The sequence below is a fragment of the Hemitrygon akajei genome, chromosome 4 (assembly GCF_048418815.1).
Source record: "Hemitrygon akajei chromosome 4, sHemAka1.3, whole genome shotgun sequence".
Classification (NCBI taxonomy): Eukaryota; Metazoa; Chordata; class Chondrichthyes; order Myliobatiformes; family Dasyatidae; genus Hemitrygon; species Hemitrygon akajei.
The window spans coordinates 162339827-162364497 of NC_133127.1; the positions used below are offsets into that span (position 1 = coordinate 162339827).

At 40.3% G+C, this 24671-nt stretch overlaps 1 protein-coding gene across 9 annotated transcripts in view; it reads left to right on the forward strand.

Annotated features, from left to right (window-relative positions):
* LOC140726875 (microtubule-associated tumor suppressor candidate 2-like) overlaps positions 1-24671 on the forward strand; it is a 442790-nt gene that overhangs the window by 230093 nt on the left and 188026 nt on the right. For all 9 annotated transcript variants that reach the window (XM_073043825.1, XM_073043824.1, XM_073043822.1 and 6 more), the window contains one exon: positions 3246-3452. In XM_073043825.1, coding sequence (XP_072899926.1) covers positions 3246-3452 — 207 coding nt within the window. The remainder of the gene's footprint in view (positions 1-3245; positions 3453-24671) is intronic.

The window sequence follows — 24671 nt, forward strand, 5'->3', positions numbered from 1 at the left end:
GGTGTAGAAAAGATTGAGAGAATTTTGCTGCAAGTGGAGGAATTAGGTTCTAAAGGGAGACTGTATAGGCTGGCATTGTTTTCTCTGGAGCACATGAAACTGTCTCATGAGGGGCACAATAAAGTGGATAGTCATAGTCCTTTCCCCAGGGTACAGGAGAGGACATAGCTTAAGCCAATGCATAGGTATATGGACTGAGCTGCCAGCGGAAGTGGTAGATGTGGGTACACTTACATCATTTGGACAGGTTGATGGATAGGAAATGTGTAAAGGTTCAAATGTGGACAAATGGGACTGGCTTGGAAGACACCTGGGTCAGCATGGAAGAGTAGGGGCGAAGAGTCTCTTTCCGTGCTATATGATTCTTTGACTTAATTTGCTACTTGCTACATAAAGCAGTTGGATTAGAAATTTGTCTTTTGTTGCGGATGCAAAATATTTAGGTTTATTAGACTCCATTTCAGAAATTTGATTTAAAAAGGAAGCATAATGTAGAATTGAACTTTCAGTCATCTTTATCTGTTGTTTCTTGCATTACTGCCAGTAGAATTGTTTGTCAAGACATTATTTTCTTGTGGAAATAATAAGAAAAATGCTATTAAAACTCAGCAATTTTGGCTGCAGCTTGGAGAGAGAAAGTCAACTTTTCCTACTGCTGATCTGTCAGTTTTCCAGCATCTTTAGATATTTTTACTTTTGTGTATGCTATATATACATGCTTGTGATATAAAGGGATCAGAAATGTTTCAGGAATACATTTTTACTTTTCATTGTGTTTGTTTTTCAGCACCTTTGTGGCAGTATGCATGGGATAAATCAGTAGTGAGTAATAAGCAGCCTGCATACAAATCAATCGGGTTAATGATCATGGCTCAAACCAATAGAACTCAAAGACTGGCCAGCAAAATAATGCTGGACTATTCACCATATTGTAGGTACACCTGTGCAGGCTTATATCCAACCTAAAACATACCAATGGTGTTGGTAATTGGTTCACGCTTGTCATATTTATATAAGCCTTTGTAGAATGTGACAATGTAAGCCTATGTCAATTGTGCATCGCAAGTCAGTACTCATGGGATACAACAGGATTGAGATCTAAGCTATTTAAAATCAATATCAATACCTTGGATGAAGGGATTGAATGTTGTTAGGTGTGCTGATGATACAAATATGTTTTGAGGAGTTCACATAGAATCTGATAGATAGTTCACGTGAGTGGGCAAGTGAGTGAGTTTCACCCTCCTATCCTCCAGGGAAAACAAGCCCAGTGTGTCCAATCTCTCCTCATAACTAAAGTCCTCACATCTTAGCAATATCCTGGTAAATCTTCTCTAGAATCTCTCCAGTGCAATCACTTCCTATAGTGTGGTGAGCAGAACTGCATGCATTATTCCTCTCTGTTATTTTTTTACTGAAAACAGCCACTCTTTCTATTTCCTTTGTTCTATGCAAAATCTTGAATCAATATTTATGCTTTACTTTCCGAGGTATACACACTCTTCCATTTCTGGCAGCGTTGGCATTCCAGAATGTAACCATTGCACCTGTTTCAGCTGCCAAGTAATGGAATTTTCTGCCATTCTGGTGATGGATCTTCAGCCTGAAACATTGCCTCTGTTTCTCTCTCCACAGATCCTGCCTGACCTGCTGAGCATTCCATAAAATTTTGTTCTCATCTCAGATTTCCAGCATCTGCAGTTTAAAAAAATTCAGTAGAATTCCCTTTATAAGCCTTTTTATTTTTCTTAAAACTTAGTTCCCTTAATATACTACTACGTCGACTCAGGCCTAGGGGGCCGGCGTCGGGCACAATGACGGACTCTCCATTCCTCCCTCTCCCTCATCAGTGTGTTCAGATCATCTACATTAGCCACACTGCTATCTTCTAGGAGCGTGTTGACCGTAGTCTTAGAAGGGTGCCCAGGGTTCATTCCCCCCCCCCCCCACCATGCTTGGGCTCCCATGTGATGACTAGGCTGGCAGGTAGCTCAGAGTGGCCTAGACAGTGCCCTGTTAGTATCAGTCTTCTCGCCTCGATTGTAGTGGTGATCATCGGTAGGTCATCATAGAGCTCAACATTCGTCATCTGCTGTTGCCAACTCACATCAAGAGCCACCTAGAGCATGCATGTATTCCCTTAATATGCCTTGGTATAATTTTTTTTGGAAAAGCATGCAGGGTTGCTCCTTTGAATTTAGGATATCCCTGATGTCTAGGTCCTGCTATAATTTTTGGCAGACCCTGTTTAGGATTTATTAATCTTTCTTTTCCAGATATCATGAAGTTTATTTCAGAACTCTGCAAGTAGAAATTGAAGCCTGTACAAACTACCAAGGGGGCTTGCAAATGAACTCTAGATCTCGGGATACTTTTTTCCTCCTCCTCTTTATCTCGTGGGCAGAAAGGTGCCCAAAGCAGTAATTATTTTTAAAATTCATTTTTAGAACAGGTATGTGGTCTGTAGCAAAGGTAGCAGTCTCCATTTAATGAGGTCCCTAAACAAATGGGGGAGAGAGAGGATAGAAAATATTTAATCCAGTTCGACACTTACTTTGTGAGTGCTTCATTGTCAAGTGACCATTACTGGATTTCCTTTCAACAGTAACTCAAATCAAGCTTGCTTCTATGATGTACAGGAGTTCTCAGAAGACTTCAGAACCAAGCAGATAAATTCTCTGCACATTCTAGCCACATTTAAACTTTACTCAAAACCGTCAGAGAGGAAGTTGATTATTTATTCAATTGCTTTATGTGGGACTTTACCAAGTCCATATTGGCTGTTGTATTTTGGTGTATTATTTTCTCTTATTGGCTGTGAAGTGTTTTGGGATTTACTTTACAGATGTTAGGAAACTTGACGTATGCATGGAATGATGCTGTATTTAGAATGATACATTATTGGTGTACTCATCTCTGTATCTGTTTTATGACCAAGAAAAACTTTCTCAATACATAAATCATGAATATATAGCAAATTTGAATTATTGGCATGCAATTAATAGCATTATGAATGGATAGTAGAACTCCTTCAATTTTATTGTATTTTCATATAGAATTGATATATTATTTTGAGAGTATTCTAACAATAACTTCTAATGAAATAACTGACAGACATTCACTGGACCGTGATTGACACTCACATTCCAGAAATCGCCAACATATAAATCTGATGCTTTGCTGTTTTTATGAATTGTTATGTCAGTTCCTATTTCAAAGTAAAATTCTTCTTTTCTGTATTTCAGTGGACCAGAAGAAAAACACCATACCAATCGTCCAGAGATCAAGTCTCCCCAAACCTGGGCACTCTGGACTTCGTCCCCCTGGTTACTCTCGATTGCCAGCAGCTAAACTTATGGCTTTTGGATTTGTCAGAAGTTCAAGTCTGTCATCAGTATCGAGCAACCAGTCCAATGACAGTGTGCATAGTGACCACGGCAAGACTGCAAATCGTAAGCTACAGTTCAAACATTTTTCATATTCCTGAACATGTCTGTGAATTTATTCATCTTAAAGGAATCGAATGGCCACCTTGAATTTTGATTGAAATGACATAAACTTTCAGACTTCTGAAACAGGTAAAGTCAGAAAACATAAGAGAGAGTTATTGGAATTAAGCTTAAGTATTTATTGGTATATACATCTAAAATTTGATTTCCTAGTATCTTATACCATTCCATATGTTACATTATGTAATGTTAGTATTTTGGAGACAGGCATATTTCAGTTAAATATTGTGCAGAATGTTGCAAGTCATTGACGATGTTACAAACGGGTTTTGAATGACCCTGCCAGTGACAAGTTTTTGGAATTCATAGACTTGGGCTGAAATTATATTGAATTCCAGCTCCAGTTTCAGGCTGTTACCTATGAAGTGCATTACTTAACCAAGAAAATAAAATTATGCTGCTAACTGTACATTGCTGAAGGCTTACAGTATTCAAATTTATGCACATGCATTCAAGTCTTGAAGTGGGAAATGTGTTCTCAGATGTCTTGGCAAAAAAAATTTAAAATTAAATATAATTTTATAATGTCCAAATTATATTTTATCTATTCTGAACTCAAATCAAAATGAGACAGCTTTAGAAGATAAGCTGACATTCTTGCATCAATGCAAAGTCAGAACTGCCCTGAATTGATGTAGAAATGGTCATTTAGCCACATTCTAGGAGAAATGCAAACTTAACGAGTGTAAGCAAAGGAATAAATAGTGAATGTGTAGTATTCATACAGCCTTGTTCACAGTGAACATTGTGTCAGTATATTTTCATCTCTAATTTATTAGCGGGAGGAATTAAGTATAATGTTTACAGCTGAGAAATACTGTTGGTAATCAACACACCCATCTAGGCTTGACTTTAACCTTGCTCTCATCACATTGTTAAAGTGCATGAATCACAGATTCACAAGCATCAGCTGCCCAAATACTAATTTCTGGAAATAACGAGAAACATAAGCAAAGAACTGTCAGTACCTGCAGTTGAACTCTCTTTTTGTGTGTTTCCCCCTACTCGTCAGTCTGTGGTTTTGTATTGCCATGTGCTCTTGTTTGTTTTCGTGCTCCTGTCACTGCTTCTGCTCTACTCCAGCCCCTTATTGTATTATTGAGTACTCCGCCTTTCACCTGTTTCTCATTATTACCTGTATTGCTGCCACCTGTGTCTCATTGTGCTCCACCTATCATCTGCCTGTCTGTTTATTGCTCAGTGTATTTCAGTCCTGTGTTTTCACCTGTCTGTTGCCAGATTGTGCCAGTGAATTTTCCTGAGCCTTTCCAGCATTCCCATCTGTACTCTGTCTGTCTGAATATCGACTCTGCCTGTTTCCTGATTCTGGCTTTTGGATTTCTTTGGATGCTTTGATCTCTGCCTGAACTTTGACACTGACTTTGTTTGCACGTTGGGATTTGTTACTCAATTAATATCACTGTGTGCACAGTATTGGGTCTGTGATTGGATCCCTGCTCCATTATCCTGATGATACAATCTGGACATAATGAATCCAGCAGACCACGATTGTCTGAGAACTGTCCTGAAACAACAGGGATTGATGCTGGGGAGACACCAGAACCAGCTGGACTCCGTGTTCAGGGTATTGGAGTCGCTTTCTGCCGATCTTGTGGCCCAGCCTCAGTCACTCCAGCTGTCCCAGAGCGCCCATCAACATTCTGCGACTGCATCTTCCGCCCCGTTCTCGCTTACTCCTCCTATCCTGCCTCCTCCAGAAAAGTACTCAGGTGAGCCTGGTACCTGCCACTCTTTCCCAGTGCTCCCTCATTTCTGAATTACAACCAACAACCTTTCTGACTGATGGAGTCAAGGTAGACAATGTCATCACCCAACTGTCCGGTCAGGTGGGAGAATGGGAAACAGCCATCTGGGAAGCAGGCTCACCTTTCTGCATTGGTTTCCAGTTGCTTTCTGAGGGGATGAGAAAAGTGTTTGATCACTCCAAACATGGGAGAGAGGCTGCCTGTGAAGTGCTGCATATACACCAGGGGTGCAGATCTGTGTCAGGTTATGCCATAGAGTTCCGGACCCTAGCCACCTCCAGCAGATGGAACTCGAAGGCACAGTCCTGGTGGATTTGCCCATCCGTATTGATGTTCGCCTTCAGCAGTGCCACAAAGGGAGGGGTTCTAGAGAGTCCCTGGGGTTACGGGGTGAGTTCCAAGCTCCTCATCAGTCTACATTGCCCTGCCGTTTGCCCCCATCTACAATTCCAGTTCCAGGGTCCAAAGCTATGAAGGTTGACTGTACCCGACTGAAAGACAAAGGCGAATCAGCACCCTTTCCTGTCTGTACTGTGGCCAACCAGACCACTTTGTCTCCACCTGCCCAGTAAAAGCCAAGCACTCACCAGTAGGACGAGGAGTACTGGTGAGTGTGACACCACTCACTCTCATGCCTGCTCCTCTGGAGTGGGGCATCCAACGGCGAGCAGTCTCCGTCTTGGTCGCTTCTAGTGCGGAGGGTGTTTTATCGATTCTGACTCGGCTGCCCAGTGGGGAATACCCTCGCCTGCTCTCCAGCCACCATTGGTGACCAGAGACTGGCTAATATCACCCATGTCACAGCCCCGGTGAGTCTCAGTTTATCCAGCAACCATCATGAACAGTTAACCCTTTATGTTATTGACACTCCTCAAGCTCTCATTATCCTGGGCTATCCCTGATTAGTTAAACACAACCCCCATACTGACTGGCTCAGTCACAAGATTGTAGCCAGAGCCCATTCTGTCACTCCCACTGCCTCCGCCATGCTCACATCCCCTTGTCTCCAAGCCCAGAACCCCCCGAGGAATTTCCGGACCTTAGTGCCATCCTTCCCGAATACATGAACCACAAGACTGTGTTTAGCAAGTCCGGGCCACTTCCCTATCACCCCGTTGTCCATATGATTGCGCCAGTGACCTCTTGCCTGGCACATCTCCCCCAAGGGGCTGCCTGTATTCCCTGACCAGAGCAAAAAGCCATATATCTTCATGCAGCTTGTTCACCATTCAACAAGATCATAGTTGATCATTCACTTCAGTGCCACATTCCTGTACACATGTATTCCTCCAATAAATTTATATCCAAAGATCAATCACTACCTGAGCAACTGAGTCTTAACAAACCTCTTAGGTATATAATTCCAATGATCCACCACTCTCGGGAGGTGACTTCTGGTCTTGACATTTTAGGTAAGAGAAGTATCATTCATGTTTCTACCCTGTCAACCTCAAAACTCTTGTAGGAGATCATCTCTTATTCTCAAGGTTGTTATAGCTGGGGTGGTAATGGGAACAAGCTCCCACTACCTATTAAATGCTCCCAGTGGCGTGTGCCTCTAGTAGCCTCTGACATCCAAGTTCAGCTCCTCATCTTCATGTGTTACCTACAAAGCCCAGCAGAACTGTTCCTACTGACAGGAGAAGGGGCAAAGGCAGGTTACTGGCACCTTAAAACCAATCGCTTCGGGCAGATGGGGCTCGTCAGCTGTGGGTGGCAGCTCATCTAGGATAAGGAAAGCTCTGATCTCAAACCTCCGCTGCCTTGTGGCTATACCCACTCATGGGGAAGGCTTCAGGAGTAAACTCCGAGGGAAAAATCCAGGGCCAGAAGCTCCTGCTACCATCTGTATTTTTAAATAAATAAATAGTTTGCTTTATTTGAAAATGTAAAAAGAAAAGAAAATGTTGGTACAAGGGATAATATAATATCCGAATATGTTCTCCTGGAGGTGAAACTGGGGAATGCAGGCTTTTTACTTGAAATTGTTAAATCCAATTCTGACTTGCAAGTCTATAAGTGCACTAAAATGCTGTTTATCAAGCTTGATTTAAGCCAACATTTACCACATATTGCTTTTGTAAGATTTTAAAAATCTTAACAACACACACAAAATGCTGGTGGAACACAGCAGGCCAGGCAGCATCTATAAGGAGAAGCACTGTCGACGTTTTGGGCCGAGACCCTTCGTCAGGACTAACTGAAAGGAAAGATAGTAAGAGATTTCTCTTACTATCTTAATTTGTTTATTCCATAATCACTTTGTGACCAAGTATATAATGCACATTTTCTCTAAGCCAGTATAACCTTCCTAAAAGGGTCATCAAAGACTGAACACCACACTCCAAATAAAATCAATTTATAATTGCAATGGTGTTTTGTTTTACAGTCTGTGACCCTTGAAGTTCTATCACAGATCTAATAATAAGCAGTGCAGAAGAACTATATATCTATTATGCTGAAGCCAGCAACCCATTAGCTCTCCTGATCCCTTTTCCCACTTACTTGCTAGTAGTTAATCACTTATTTTCTCTGACCCTAAATCATTGTTCATCAGCTCCCTGGAGTATATTGAACACCAGGTTTACTGTCCTTACAGAATGCACTGCTTCAGGTTTAGTTAGACTAAATTGCATCTGCTGGTGGCTGGCTATTCACTTAATTTTTAATATTCATTTACAGTTTGCTTTGTGCTGTAGGCATAAAGCAGGTTAGGTTTACAGAAAGAGATGAGGATAGAAAAACACGTGTGAAACAAATGCTAAATATCTAGAGCAAAATAATAGAAATATAATATGCAATCATTTTGATAAAAATGCTTCTTTCCAAGACAGGGGTTCCTGACCTTTTTAATGCCAGGAACCAACACTATCAAGCAAAGGGTGTATGGACTGGACCCCAGGTTGGGCAGCCCTGCTCTAGGGTATAGCATTTCCTGCACTTTTTCATTACTTGTGTGATTATTATGAGATGGTAATCTTACCTTAATGTCATCGGATGGGTGGTTTTAAAATTTTCCAAGTTGCTTACTGACCAGAAATAAGATAATCAATCCCAAACCCAATTCTACTGGACATGCTGAGGTAAGTGGGTAAACTGGCAGGTCCTTTATTCACAAGTTAATCAGGATCCAATAATACCATCAAACCTCAACTAGTTCAATATGGCTGGATGAGAAAGCAGTTTATATTTAAGCTGATGTGCAGAGTATCATTTGACTGATATGGCTCTTCTTGTGGCTGTTATGTTTTCTTCTCGGCTTTTCAAGAAGAGCTATAGAATTCTTTCCGGTTCCACAGAGAAAGGTCCAGCATCCTTCTCTAGTGCCTTCATAACCATATGAGGGCATTTCTGTATCTGCATTTCTGTAAGAGTTTGGAACAACAAACGTAAGTGTTCTCTTCTCCTTCTGGCTCCTGTCCACCGTGCTGAGGTTTCTGGTTAAAATATAAACGTGAAAAGAGCACGTATGTGCGGCCAAAAGGGGCACCTATCATCTCTGCAGTCTATCCATGAAACAGATTGTTTAGTTGCTCAGACACTTCAGGAGGCAAGTACGCAATTAGAAATTGTCTGGGTGAATCCAGTGTTGCATATAATTTCTATACAGTAGAAAATGGTTCCCTTCTTAGCCAGCAGGGTGTTCTTAGGGGCTTTCCTTTGTCACCCTTTTGATCTTTGGTGGATGCCATTTTTGTTGATCTTTGTAAGGATTGTGTTCATAGACGTACTGAACATGCTTAAAACTGAAGATGAAACTCAGCATCCATCTTAACTTTGTATGTTAAGGCTTAACATTTTGGTAATGAGGAAAACGTTCCTGAAGTTAAATAGGACCAAAGTGAAACTGAGTCAGGTAATAATTGCCTTGTTTCTTGTCACTTTCACTTTTCCAAGGAGCCAGAAGCTGAGAGTTAGAGAGGGAGCTTGTAAAAATGGAGGTCTGATTTATTACCTTACGGAGGGCAACTTAACTACTAAAAGGAAGGTGGGGTTCAGAGGATTGGCCACTTTGAAGCAGGTACTGGGAGATTCAGCCTGCTTAAGAGTAGGGAACTGAGGTTTTGGCTCAAGAGGATTCAATGAGGAGAAGGTAAGGTTTTTAACTTTCCCGTTAATCTGAGACCTTTGATTCAGTGTAGATAAAATAGCAGTCAGGGTGGTTGAATACTCCTCCTGCAAGTCAGAGAACATCACCATCTACCTGACGACTACATCTGTAGGAAGTGCACCCAGCTACAGCTCCCAACAGACCGGGTCAAGGAACTGGAACTGGAATTGAATGTACTCAGGATAATCAGGAATTTGAGGATATCATGGGTGAGAGTTTTAGTGAGGTGGGAGAGGAATGTTGTGATTATACTATACGGCCCACAATAGTCATGGAGAAGAGGAAGAACAGATATGTAGGCAGAGTATAGATTAGTGCAGAAAGAATAGAATTGCCATAGTGGGGGACGTTAACTTCCCCAATATTAATTGGAACTTCTGTGATCTAAGAAGCTTAGATGGGACATCATTTTTTCAGTGCATCTAACAAGAGTTAATGAAACGGTATGTAGAGAGAACATACTGGATCTGTTTTCAGAAATGAGCCAGGTCAGGTTGTGGACTTGACAGTAGGTGAACTTTATTAGAGAATAGTGACTGCAACTCATTATAAGGTAGTTGTGAGTAACAACAAAGCCAAATCTTGGGGGAAGTTACTAATTTAGGTGAGGGAAATTATGAAGGGATGACTTGTGAGATAAGGGATGTTGATTAGGAGCTGCTGCTATCAGACAGGTCCACGTCTGACATGTTTAAAGCCCAGTTGAGCAAAGCTCAGGATCTGCATATGTTCTGGTAAGGAGTATGGATAAGGACGGGAAGGTAAGGGAAATTGGATGAACCAAGAGGTCCTAAATTTATCCAGAAAGAAGCTAACATCAGACTGGGCCCTTGTGGAATACAAGGGCTCCCCCACTATCCGAAGGTAGAGCGTTCCTATGAAACCATTTGTAAGTCGAAATGTCGTAAAGCGAAAAAGCAATTACCATTTAAATGGGAAAAATTTTTGAGCATTCCCAGACCCAAAAAATAACCTGCCAAATCATAACAAATAACACATAAATCCTAAAATAACATGAACATATAGTAAAAGCAGGAATGATATGATAAATATACAGCTTATATAAAGGAGAAATTTTGTATGTACAGTGTAGTTTCACTTATCAGAATGGGGAAGACAGTGAGCCAAAATAGATTTGGAGAAAAAAATTGGTACGTACACGCATGCACACACAACTGCCCGCACAAGGCTTCACGGTCGTGGTAGTCTTTCTCAGGGTAAACACACGTATAAAGTGGGTGTCTTTTTTTACATAAAAGCGAAAATCCTCTTTGGTTAGTGAAAACAGGTACTAATGTAGGTCTTTCGTAACAGCGAGCTGTCGTAAACTAAACATTCAAAAAACAGGGGCCACCTAGTATAAAGATACCAGGAAAGTGCTCAAGCAGGTGAATAAGAAGGTCAGAAGGGGCCATGAATTGTCCTTTGCCGGCAGGGTCATAGATAATCCAAAAGCATCTTATTCATTTATTAAGAAAAGTGGTTAAGTGAAGAGAAGGGAGGATAAGTTCGGCAGATTGTGCTTGGAATCAGAGCTGAAGTACTTTATTTTGGTATTTACTGAAGAGGACGAATTGGAGGGTGGCTAATGTGCTGAGGAATTTTGAGATTAAGGAGGAGATTGTGTTGAGCCTTCGGAAAGGCAATAAGGTGGATAAGTCCAGAGGGCCTGATGGCATGATAGCTTAGTGGTTAGTGCAACATTTTATAGCATCAGCGATTGGGGCTCAATTCCCACCACTCTCTGTATGGAATTTGTATGTTCTCCCCTTGACCGTGTGTCTTTCCTCTGGGTGCTCCGGTTTCCTCTCACATTCCATAGGATGTAGAGGTTGGGGTTAGTAAGGTGTGGGCATACTGTGTTGGTGCTGGAAGCAGACTGTCTCCAGCACAGTAGCAGCAGTTTGTATCAGCTACAACATGCACTGCGTCAACTCACCAAGACTCCTTAGACTGCACCTTCCAAACTCCTGACCTGTATCAGCGATGGCTGGGCTAGGCCAGGACAAGGGATGTAAAAGCTTGGGAATCGTTCTACCTGGAAGTTGTCTTCCAAGGCACACCACATTCTTATTGGAAATACGTTGTTGTCCCTCACCCTCACTAGGTCAAGGTCCCAGAAGCCCTTCCCTGACAGCTTTGTGTGTACACCCATATCTCAAGGATTACAGCAGTTCAAGGAGGCTGCTCAGCATGACCTTCTCAAGGGCAATAGTAGATGGGCCGCTAACTACAAGCCCACTCCCTTTAAATGAATAAGAAAACCTCATGAAACATTACCAAGTATGTAGCTGAACTGATGAAATTATCACAAGACAGTAATTATGGCCACACATTTTCTCAGATGCCCAGGAACATGTTAGTGTCCATGATGAGTAATGAGATGTCGTTATTATCAGAGGTGATTCTGACCTTTGAGAAGTCACTGCAAATTGCCTGGGCAGTTGAATTAGCAAGCAAAACCATGCTGGACGTGCAAGTCAGACTAGCTCTGTCGAATAACAGCGTACAGGTGGCAGAAATGGAACAATACACTGTTCCGAAGCAAACTAAATACCATTTTAAAAAGGTAACCTAGGCTTTTGCAAATGCAGAGTGAAACATGCAACAGAAGGATGTGTTGTAGAGTTGTCATTCAACCACAAGGCTGGACATTGTTTTTGCAACAGGAAATACTAGACTGAAGGGGTTAGCTAATGAGTACAAATGGTAACCAGAAATAGACTCTGACAATGAGTAAAAGTTGAAGTCTTGCACCAATTCTCAAGTAAACAGAAATCTGTCTGCATCTGCACCACTGCACCTTCGGGAATGCTGCTCAGCTACCGAGCCTGGCAGGAGAGAGGCAAAGGCGGGTTACTGGTGCCTCAAAACCAGTCGCTTTGGGCAGACGGGATTCATCAGCCATGGTGGCAGCTCATCTAGGAGAAGGAAGACTCTTATCTCAAACCTCAGCTATCTTGTGGCTGTGCCCATTCATGGGGAAAATCTGGAGCTGGAGTCCCTAAAGTAGCCCTGCATTGAATTCAACACTGACTGGCAACTCCAGCAATGCTGCTGGTGACAAACTGTATCGGTCTCTGCCGTTCCTTTGGGTTCATCAGATGAACCCGAAGTACTCAGGACATCTTCAGGGAGCGTCCATTATTAAGGACCTCCAGCACCCAGGACATGCCTTTTTCTCTCTGTTACCATCAGGTAGGAGATACAGAAGCCTGAAGACACACACTCAGCGATTCAGGAGCAGCTTCTTCCCCTCTACCATCCAATTCCTAAATGGACTTTGAATCCTTTGACACTACCTCACTTTTTAAATATAAAGTATTTCTTTTTTGCATTTTTTTTATCCAAATACGTATACTGTAATTGATTTACTTATTTATTTAGTATTATTATTTTTATTTATTTATTTTTTCTCTTCTATATTATGTATTGCATTGAACCGCTGCTGCTAAGTTAACAAATTTCACATCACATATCAGTGAAAATAAACCTGATTCTGATTCTGAATGGATAGGGGGAGCTTGTTACATGGGCAACAGCTTGCTCTCAATATCGCACTGCCTAGGCTTGTGTATCTAGACAGCTGGGATGCAATATCCATGGTCAAACCTGACCGACGGAGGCCCTCACCTCACCTCATCTTAGGGAATGGCTCAACCAGCCATGGAGCAGTCTCCTTGTTGCTGATGCTAGACCTTTCTGTGGGAGGTGTTCCTACTGATAAGTGATACTCATTTGAAATGGATGGACATACGGTATCAAATGAATATTTCAACATACTACAGTTGTAAAGTTCAGAGAGATGTTCAGTGATCAAAGACTACCTTACATGTTAGTATTGGACAATGGAAGTCGCTTCACAAATATTGAATTTGAAGATATCGTGGAATGAAACGGCTTAACAATGTGATATATGCCTGGCTTATTCTTTCTGTGATGGAGTAGTAGAGAAAGCTGTCAGGATTCAAGACAGAATCATAACAATGCAGGGTGATAGAATAGTCTGGATTCCTATGGAGTTACTATGTTTATGTACAAATGGACAGTCTCTTGCAGAGTTGTTCATGGCTAGGCAGTTGAGGTTAACTCCATTGGAAACCAGAGAACTAAAATTGAGAAAGAATAAATTATAAATTAAAGAATTATAAGAGAGCAAGTATTAACTAATTTAGCAGCACAGGTAGTGCAGCTGTATGACAGCCCCGGTCATCCAGATTCAGTCCACCCTTCGGTACTGTCCGTGTGGAGTTTGCATATTCTCGATGTGATTGTGTCAGTCTACTTCAGGTGCTCCAATTATCTCTCACACCCCGAGATTTGCTGGCTGCTAACTTAATTGTTGCCTGTAAATTATCCCTTATGCAAGTGACTGATATGGGAATTGACAAGTGTTCATGGGCATGTGAGAGGCAATTGAAAATACAGTCAGTGGGGAAATAACATTGATGAGGTTGTTCTGGAAGCTTGCATAGAGTCAAAAGGTTGAATGGCTTCCTACATTGTAAGGAAGTACAATATATTAAAATGGGCAAATCATCAGGTCCAAATGAAATGTAACTCAAATTGTTAAAAACAAGCAAGGAAGGGAACCATGAAGGATCAAAGTAAATCTCTCAATTTCCCCTGGCTACAGCATTGGTGCCAGAGCATTGGAGAATAGCTAATATACCATTTTTTTTTTCAAAGTTAGAAAGGGATAAACCAAGTAAATGCAGACCAGATATTTTGAGTAAATTATTGAACTCAATTCTGAGAGAGTGCATTTATGGAGGCACTGATGAATCAAGATCATTCAGCATGCATTTTTTAGGGAGTAGTTGTGATTGAATTTTCGGTTTAAGAAGATGGCATTGATGGGAGCAATATGTTTGATGTAGACTATGTATATTTCATCAAAGATTCTGAAGATATCTCATATGGCAGGCAGATCAAAAGGGATAAACCCCCAACGGATCTAAAGAAGAGTGACAATTTAAATCCAAAATTCTCTGTGGCAGGAAGCAATGGCTGGTGGTGTAACTTTATTACTGCAGAGTAGTTACCAGTAGAATTTCACAACTTCCATTACTTATTCCTTGCTCTTGTAATATATTTTTAATGATTTAGACTTAAATATAAGGGATGTGATAAAGAAGTTTTCAAATGATACAGAAAAACACTGTGAATTTGAGAGGAGGAAAGCTTTGATCTGGTTGGTAGGACAGAAATGTGCCAAGTGAAGTAATTTCATTGAGTCATACAGAAAGGGAAGTGATTATATAATAAATAAGAGGGAGGACAACGAACGGTGAGGAGAAACAGTGGGAACTCAGTTTATTCATCAGTTAATAATGTTAGCAGGGCAGATGAGTAAGGGTGTTACAAAGGTAGTCAGCATGCTTTTATTAACCAAATCACAGCATGGGAGTATGCTAGTATTGTATACAATATAGGTATGGCATGCAGTTTAGTAAAGAATTCATTGCATTGGAAAAGAGCAGAAGACACTTGTTGCCAAGACTGGAACATTTTAGTATTGAGGGAAGCTTGTATAAGCTAGAATTGTTTTCTTTGGAATGAGTGTTTGAAAGCTTTGGATTTGCACCTAATTCTAACATCTTTTCTGGAATATAATTTTTTTTTAAGTAATAATGGTTCAGTGAGCATGTAAAGTTGTATATTCATGGATTGAACAGATGCTTAGAATGGGACCTGAAGGTTCTGTTGTCAAACAACCTTTTTGAATCATTGAGAGATAAAAGTAACTGCAGATACTGGAATTCTGAAGTAAAACACAAAATACTAGAAGCTCAGGCAGCATCCACGAAAAAGAGAAACAGAGGTCATGTCCATTTCTGGAGTGTCTCCTGATTGAAATGCTATTTACGTTTCTTTATCAATAGATGCTATCTGACCTGGTGTTTCCAGCACTTTCTTGTTTTTACTTCCTGAATCATTATTCTAAAAGTTTGGAAGTTGGAAATATAGATGGTTGACACTGACATTTTATTTCACTTCAAGATAACTTGTAAGGTCATCTAGTGGATTTGGGTTAATTGGCACATATCAGGACCAGTACCTTTTGGCCCAGTTAGCTGAAGATTCATGGAAATAGTTAAGTTAATAGTTAAAAAGGTTAAAAAAAAAAGCTACCATTTATCTGAGTAGTAAATTATATATATAAATGAAATCCAGAACAAATTAGAACACTACCAATACTACTATAGTACTAGAAAACTGTGTATTAGTTCCTAATAGTTACTAACAGAGGACTTCATTCAGTATACGCTGCCCTGCTCTTTTGGTTGACTATAAATGAACAAAATCAGTACAGACAATGGACTGCCTTCATACACTGCTTTCAATGATTGTATCATCCAAATCTTCATTTTCATTGTAACATTCAGATGATTGTCGATAACTTCATACTCTTTATAGTTCCTACCTAACTTGTTGAAGTAGCGAAATCATTTCATTTCATTCCCAGTCACTTCTGGCACGTCCAAGCTTGAAACTGCAGTAAGCAAAACAGTTTGGAATTCTCTTACTGCTTATTCCTCATCAACTATCAGTGACAAAAGTCACTTTTTCAAACACAAACACATGCAACTGATGCTAGTTAAAAAAAACATTCACTCTTAAGCAAGGTATAGTGTTTAACAGCCACACAAATGAACGCAACTGACGCTAGTTAGAAACTGTTCACCAGTCTCTTGTCCCAATTAAGTGGAATAGTGTCTAAAATAAGTGAAGTAAATCCTGGCAATTTTCTGGATTAGATTTTGTTCTTTAAGAGTTATTGCCCCAAGTAAGTGGCTGCCCCTGTTAACCAATAGTCTAATTAACCAGAGCCCCTCACATATATTTTCAGCTCAAGTATATGTTGTATAACATTTTATCTTGTAATTTTAAGTTTATGACTTCATCTGAATTCATAATCTTAGATAACCTTGATTATATTTCTACATATACGTATATCCTAAATGTAAGGTTGGTAGAAGTTAAATATTAAGATGTGAACTGGGAATAGAAAATAGTGAATTCTGTTTATCAGATTTGGCAGTTGATAACAGAATCCACATATCACAGATGTAAGGACATAAAACGAACGGAACTCACTGTTTTACAGCATGTTTTGTGTGTAGGGACTGGGTTTAATTTCTACAGATTCCTCAGTCCCCTAGTCTGCATATTCATCGTTCCATAAAACATTTGTTTACATGATTTGCCACAAGATCTGCTTAGCTTTCTAGTTTTGAGATTCTAGCTCCATTTAAAAATAATTATGCTTTTGAAGCATTCCAGTGGTGAATTGAAATGCAGAAGTATATTATTTATATTTACTATCTCAAGTCGTCTAGTTTTAATTTACTTTATTCATTTGCATTAGTTGTAGGTTGGGTTGAATGGTTTCAGCACAAGAACAGCTTTGCAATTGTATAACACATACTATATAGAAAAATATCCCAGAGTACATCATAAGTCTATGATCAGAGATAAATAAAATGGATGTTGTTCAAAATATTAGAAGGTGTGGTCAATAAATTGAGTTTATGGAGAAGTATCTTTTTAAACGGGGAGAAAACTCAAAAATCTAAGGTGCAAATGGACTTGGGAATCCTTGTGCAGAATTCTCTGAAGGTTCCCTGAAACTTGCAGGTTGAGTCTGTGGTGAGGAAGGAAATTACAGTATTAGCATTCATTTTGAAAGGTCTAGAATATGAAAACAAGGGTGTAATGCTGAGGCTTTACAAGGCACTGGTGAAGCCTCACTTGGAGTACTGTGAACAGTTTCGGGCTTCATATCTAAGGAAGTGCCAAGAACAACCATGGTCATAGAAAGACCATGATTGTCTATATCATACGGCACGGCACATTACAAATGACCAAACTAAGGAAAGATATGCTGACATTGGAGACATTTCAAAGGAGGTTCACAAAAACAACTCTGGAAAAGAAGGGCTTATGATATGAGGAGCGTTTGATGGTTCTGAGCCTGTACTCTGGAATTCAGAAGAATTCAGAATAATGAGCAGGGGATCTCATTGAAACCTATTGAATGTGAAAGACCTCAACAGAGTAGAAGTCGAGAGGATATTTCCTGTAGTTGGGGAGTCTAAGAGCAGAGGTCACAACCTCAGAATAGAGAGACATCCATTTAGAATGGAGAGGAGGAGGAATTTCTTTAGCCAGAGGGTAGTGAATATATGGAATTCGTTGACACAGGCAGCTGTGGAGGCCAGGTCATTGGGTGTATTTAAGGTGGAGGTTGATAAATTATTGATTAGTCAAGGCATGAAAGGTTACAGGGAAAAGGCAGGACAATGAGGTTGGGAGAGAAATGGGTCAGCGATGGGCTGAATGGCCTAATTCCATTCCTATGTGCTATGGTCTTACACCACCTTCCCCTTGCATGCCACACTTACCCCTGGCTCTGGGTTCATCGGTGAGGGGAATCTTGCTCCCTCAATCCAACCTATAAAGCTCTGAAGGAATTCTGTGAGTTTTGATGAGACTTCCTCTCATACTTCTACAATCTGGATAATATAGGCTTGATCTGTTCAATTTATTTCTATTTAGCAATACTGACATCCCTGGAACCAGCCCACAGAATCTTCACTGCACTCTCTCCTTTCCCTTGTTAATAGAAGCAAACTGTACACAGCCCTTCAAGAATTGTCTGTTCTTGCTAAGGCCCTATCCAATGTAGTAAGACTTTCTACCATATTCAAATCCTCTAGTAATAAACATGCTAGATGTCTTCCTGCTCACTTATTTACTTGCATCTAGGCATCCAGCAACTTGTAGTTGCACTCAGGTTCCCTGGGACATCGGAGAGTGGTGGAAGCTAAATTACTGATAACATTTAAGAGATGTCCAGCTGAGCACTTGAATCACCTAGCCATTGAAGACTATAGACTATGTGCTAGAAAATGGGATTAATATAGGTGAGTGCCCAGTGATTGATATGGATGTATTGGGTCAATTTCAGGCAGTCCATGCGGTCCCTTTTCTTTAGCTGTTTTAATTTCATCCTGATCTATCAATCAGGGTGAAAAAAAGACAGAAACCAGATGCCTTGTCCCATCAGTTCGACAAACCAAAACAAGAGGAGCAGTCTGCCACTATTTTGCCACAACCAAGGTGATAGTGCCAATTCATTGGGGATTGACACTCTCATTCACAAGGCCCAGGCACAAGGGGAGATTCCGAAGAACAGTCCCCCATTTTCAGGTACTTCACTGGGGAAATGCATAGAGAATGACTGCTCACCCAGGAATCACCAGGACCCTCAAGTTCATCAAGAGAAGATACTGGTGGCCTGGAATGGTGAGAGAGGTCTGACAATACATGCAGGCATGCAAGGTGTGCACCCAGAACAAGGAGCCCTGAACCCAACCTCAAGGGTTCCTTCGCCCTCTGCCTACATCTCCATGGAGTTTGTCACGGGTCTTCCTTCTTCCAAGAGGAAGACCATCACCATGATAATTGTTGATAGCTTTTTTTTTTTGAAAGCCTGCTCTGTGATTCTCAATGATCAGTCCACTACAGAGGTCTCAGCTTCATTCTTCTGTTTCCCCATCTTAACTAAAATGAACTTGTTTTTGCTTTGGCTCAGTTCTGATGAAAGGTCCTGGACCTGAAATGCGACCTTATTCTTTTTCTACTGATACCATTTCCAGCATCTGCAGATTTTGATTTTCAGACTTTCCTGCTTGTTTAGTAAATAAAACAGCAAATTTAGATTTAACACAGTTTTAGAACCTATATCCTCTTGTTTCAAACCAATCAGTGGCCACTTTATTAGGTACCTCCTGTACTTTGTGGTGTAGCATTGAGTGTATGTTCATGGTCTTCCGCTGCTATAGTCCATCCACTTCGAAATTTGACATGTTCTACATTCAGAGAGACTCTCCTGAACATCACTGTTGTAACCCTCAGCTACTTGAGCTTGAATCAGTATGGCTCTTTTCTTCTGACCCCTTTCATTAACAAGGCATTTTCACCACCGAACTGCTGCTCACTGAATGAGTTCTATTTCTCACACCATCCTCTGTAAACTCTAGAGACTTTTGTGCGTGAAAATCCCAGGAGATCAGCAGTTTCAGAGATACACAAACCATCCCATCTGGCACCAACAGTCATTCCATGGTCACATTAGATCACATTTCTTTCCCATTCAGGAGTTTGGTCCGACCAACAGCTGAACCTCTTGACCATGGGTCTGTGTGCTTTTATGCACTGAATTGCTACTACCTAATTAGCTGATTAGATATTTGCATTCACGAAGAGGTGTACAGGTTTACTGAACAAAGTGCCATGTTAGCAGCTACAGAATTTTAGACATCCGAAAATATTACTTTTTTCTAATGGCTTTGGCATCTGCGTTCCATAATGCTACTAAATAATACTGAATAAATTCTCTGTGGCCATTAGTGCATGTCTTGATTAAGGTAATTCCTCAATTGATGAGGAATAAAAGTCTTACAAGGCTGTTAATCCAATAGAAGGACTTTGTTGAAGTAATGAACCAGAAGAAATAAACTTAAGTGAACATGTCTGAAATTCATTCTGAAATTACTCTTTAACTCAGAATGCCACATGTTTAATTAGTTTACTTTAGAATCAGGGAGCAAGGTTGTTAACTGAAAATTTAATTTTCATAACTTCATGGTGAGAGATATGGGGACCTACCTTTTTACTTGGTTCATTTTTAAGCTAAAGTATCACAACAAATGATGAATTCTTGCTATTAACAGAGAGCTGGGTAGGTGGGTGGGGTTTGTACATTGGTTATGGAGATTTTTTCTCATGAATGATGGATAAAAGAAACCTTTCCCCAAGCAAATATACTGAATTCCTCTCAGAAATAAAAATCTGATATCGCTGCTTCTCAAAACAGATGCTTTACAAAAAGGAAAAGTCAATTATGAGTGCAGAGTTTGGAGAGATGTTGTTATCCCTCCTTATAAACCAAGACAATCTGTTTGAAGCAATTGTGTCATCTCATGTCTCAAATGGCTTTGATAAACCAAGGTCCGACAATTTTTGAGCTCTTTGCTGTACTGGTGTCACATTACAGATCTCCATGAAAACTCTGCAATATTGGCTAGAAATTTATCACCAGTCAACATGAGCAAAGACTTTATAAAGGCTCAGCAGTTCTCTGAGCCTGCTCTCTGAATTTCTTAACATTGATGAAATTACATAGCACATCTCATTAGGCAATAAATAAAGTGAATTACATAATTCTTAATTACATTCTGATACAATTGTCAGACATGGATGCTTCAGTCTTGCTACAAAACAGGGTATAGGGTCTCAGCCTGAAAAATCAACTGTTTATTCCCCTCCATAGATGCTGCCTGACCCGCTGAATTCCTCCAGCATTTTGTGTGTGTTGCTCAAGATTTCCAGCACCTGCAGAGCTTCTTGTGTTTACACATCTTTGTTTACTGCATCAGTTCTCGGGTAAACACCAGCATGTTTGGTAGGACTGAATTCCCCGTTTCCAAGTTGAAATTCGATTAAAACCCTTCATCAGCTGCTGCGTTCAGTACTCTATGACTGCTACTCTATGGAGCACCCTAATGTGGAAACAAAGAAATTAGGAGCATTCAGTGCTTTGTGCCTACCATGCTATTTGGTATGATCATGGCTGATTATCTGCCTCTATACCACATTCTCCCTTTCTCCCACAGTCATTGATGCCTTTTGTATCTAGAAATGAATCCTTCTCCTTCTTAAATATAGCCAGTGTTATTTGCTTCCACAGTCCTTCACTTTTGTTCACGTTACCCTGCTTTTCTATGTTTTGCCCAGTTGTACGATCCATCTGTCTCCGTGAAGCCTCTTTGCGTCCTCCTCATAATTCACAATCGAACAATCCCGTCAAACTTTGAAATATTACATTCTGCTTCCTCATCTGAGTCATTTTGTGCGTATTTTTTAATATCTGGAGCTGATCCCTGTGGTACCCTGCCCTGCTGAAAAGACCCATTTGTTGCTCCTCTCTATTTCCTGTCTGTCAACCAATTTTTCATTACCCCCCAATGCCTTGTGCTTTAATTTAATATATTAAGTTTCCTCATGGAAGTTTATCAAAGGTTTTCTGAAAATCCTTTCACACAGTATCCACTGTTTTCCCTTATTCACTTTTTCCACAAAAAGTCTAGTAGGTTTGCCAAACATGATTTCCCTTCCAGAAATCCATGATGATAATGTCTAATCCCATTTATATTCTCCAAGTGTCCTATTATCTCATCCTTTATAATAATCTCCATCTTTTTCCACACTACAAATGTAAACTAACCAGACTGTGATTTCCTGTTTCATCCCTTCCTCCTTTTTTGAAATAGTGCATTTTAAAAACTACCTTCATATTCACAGGAACAATCCATAATCTGTCGAATTCTGTAATATGATAACCCATGCATTCACATTTTCACAACTATCCTCTTTGATGTATGTTATCTCACCCTGGGGATTTATTGGCTTTCAGTGCCATTACTTTCTCCAGCACTAATTTGCTTTAGTTTATTATCTGTGTTGATATGTTATTGAGCTGAGGTAGTGGTGTGAGGTAAAATATCATCATACTGTCATATAGCATCGCATCTGGAAATCAGTATTTCAAACACCACCAATGTCTCAAACTTAGAAGAGGTTGTATACTTTATGCCTTAACTTTTCCAATGCTTATGATAAGAAGAAAGTAAAGCTCAGTTCTGTATTTTCTATAAATAATTAATACACCACATTTTAAGACAGAATTGTGGGTCAGTATATTAGAAGCAGGCTATGGAATTTGAAGTTGATGAGAGACTAGATTATTTAATTTATGTATTTTTACGTTCTAGATACATAGATGAGATCTTTTAGAACCTCTTGATCTTAACTCTTCACGGTTGCTTTTTCACAGTGGCAGAGTGGCACAACGGTTTACGGTACCAGTAACCCAGTTCAGTTCCCACTGGTGTCTGTATGGAGTTTGTACATTCTCCCCGTGACCACAGGGGTTTCCTCCGGGTGCGCTGGTTTCCAAAACGTACTGGTGGTCAGGTTAATTGGTCATTTGAGTATTTATTCATTTTTGGAATATACATGTCCTGCACCTTCCTCATTTTTCCCAGGAATGCACACCATTGCTGCTCTGCTGTCATCCCTGCCAGCATCTCCTTCCAACTTACTTGGGCAAACTCCTCTCTCGTAACATTGCAATTTCCCTTACTCCACTGAAGTACAATACTGCTGCATCAGACTTTACTTTCTCCCTATCAAATTTCAAATTGAACTCAGTCATATTGTGATCACTGTCTCTTATGGGTTCTTTTACCTTAAGCTCCGTAATCATCCACAGTTTATTACATAACACCCAATCCATTATAGCTGATCCTTAGAGAAACCCTTTTAGAAATGAAGTTGAGTGTATTAGCCACTTATAAATGACTTATAGTTGACTTATCACATATATTCCGGTTGTGATTAACACCCCCCCCCCCCACCCCGGCCAGCAGGTCTGCAAGAATATTGTCAATATTAAACCAGTCCCTGGTGCAAAAAAAGGTTGGTGACCCCTGCCCTAGTAGGCTCAATGAAAACTGCTCTAAAAACCATCTCATAGGCATCACCAAATTCACTCTCTTGAGATCTAATTCCAACCTGATTTTCCCAATTGACCTGCATGTTGAAATCTCACAATACTATCATCATATTGCCCTTTTGACATGTCTTTTCTATTTCCCGTGGTAATCTGTGGTCCACATCCCAGCCACTGTTGGGAGGTCTGTATATAATTGCCATCAGGGTCCTTTTACCCTTGCAGTTTCTTAACTCAACCCACAAGGATTCAACATCTTCCAATCCCATGTCACATCTTTCTACTGATTTGATGCCACTCTTCACCAGCAGAGCCACACTACCTCCTCTGCCTAACTTCCAATCCCTCCGATACAACTTGTAACCTTAGACATTCAGCTCCCAACTACAAACATCCTTCAGCCATGATTCAGCGATAGCCACAACATCATACCTGACCATCTGTAATAATGCAACAAGATCATTACCTTATTTCTTATACTCCGTGCATTGAGATATAACACTTTGAGTGCTGTATTTGCTGCCCTTTTTGATTCTGCATCCCTAATGCACTGAAACACACCCTGCTGGATGCAGTTATGTCTTATCATCTGCCTGCTCTTCCTGACAGTTTGATTGCACGCTATCTTTGCTTTTTTTTTAACCATCCATCCTATCCTGAGTCTCTTCACTCCAGTTACCACCCCCCTGTCAAATTAGTTTAAACTCTCCCCAGCAGCTCTAATGAACCTGCCTGTGAGAATATTGGTCCCATCACCTTTAACTCATATGTGTGTGAGAAAAATGGAGCACCCAATTGACACCAGAACAGTCACAGGAAAGATGTACAAACTCCTTACAGACAGTGGCAGATTGATCCTGGTTTGCTGGCCCTGTAACAGCATTATGCTAACCACTTAATCTGTTTCCTCTAACCTATAATAAAGTGCATTTCAGATTATAGCAATTGTTTCTGGTAAATCTGCCAATGTACTTGTCCCTGTGTCCTCTGGTTTACTGGACCTCTCGACTGAAAATGATCTAAAGAAAGGGATAGGAGCTGGCAATTTGTTTTTGCCTATTCACTCAATCTCAGAAAGGGTCATACACAGTAAAATGAGGAGTCCATTGAAAGACAGGTCTGCTCAGGTATAAAATTAAATCTAATCTAACCGTAGCCTCTGAGCCTGACAGCATGATTATTTTGTTGTAAAACTTCTCTTAACTAGTCTTGAATAATTGGCTGCATGCCTGTGGAGACAGTGTATGTCCCATTTTGGGATAACTTGTATGTTTTTTCAGTACTTTGGTTTTAAAGCCTGTTACTCAAACATCCAAGCAAAAAAGAAATAAATAATGTACTTCACATTTAGACACAATTTGATAAATATATCGGACTATATCATGTTGGTGGCTAATTATTGGACATCAACAAGTTCCAGACTTCTGTCTCTGCATGCGAAGTATAGAAATAAAAAATGTACTGGGGATCAGATGTGGAAACATCTGATCAATCTCCCTATCCCCCTTCTCCAGGACTCAGCACTGTAAACTACTGTAAATCTGGTCCCTCAGCTTTACAACAGCTGAAACTAGTACAAATGGCCCCATCCATTTCAGGATGGTTGCTGAACAGAATGGAAGAGTTAAGTGAGGGTGAGATGTTTATACTTATCTATCTATCTAAATATCTATCCATTTATTTATTTTTATTATTCTCTTTGA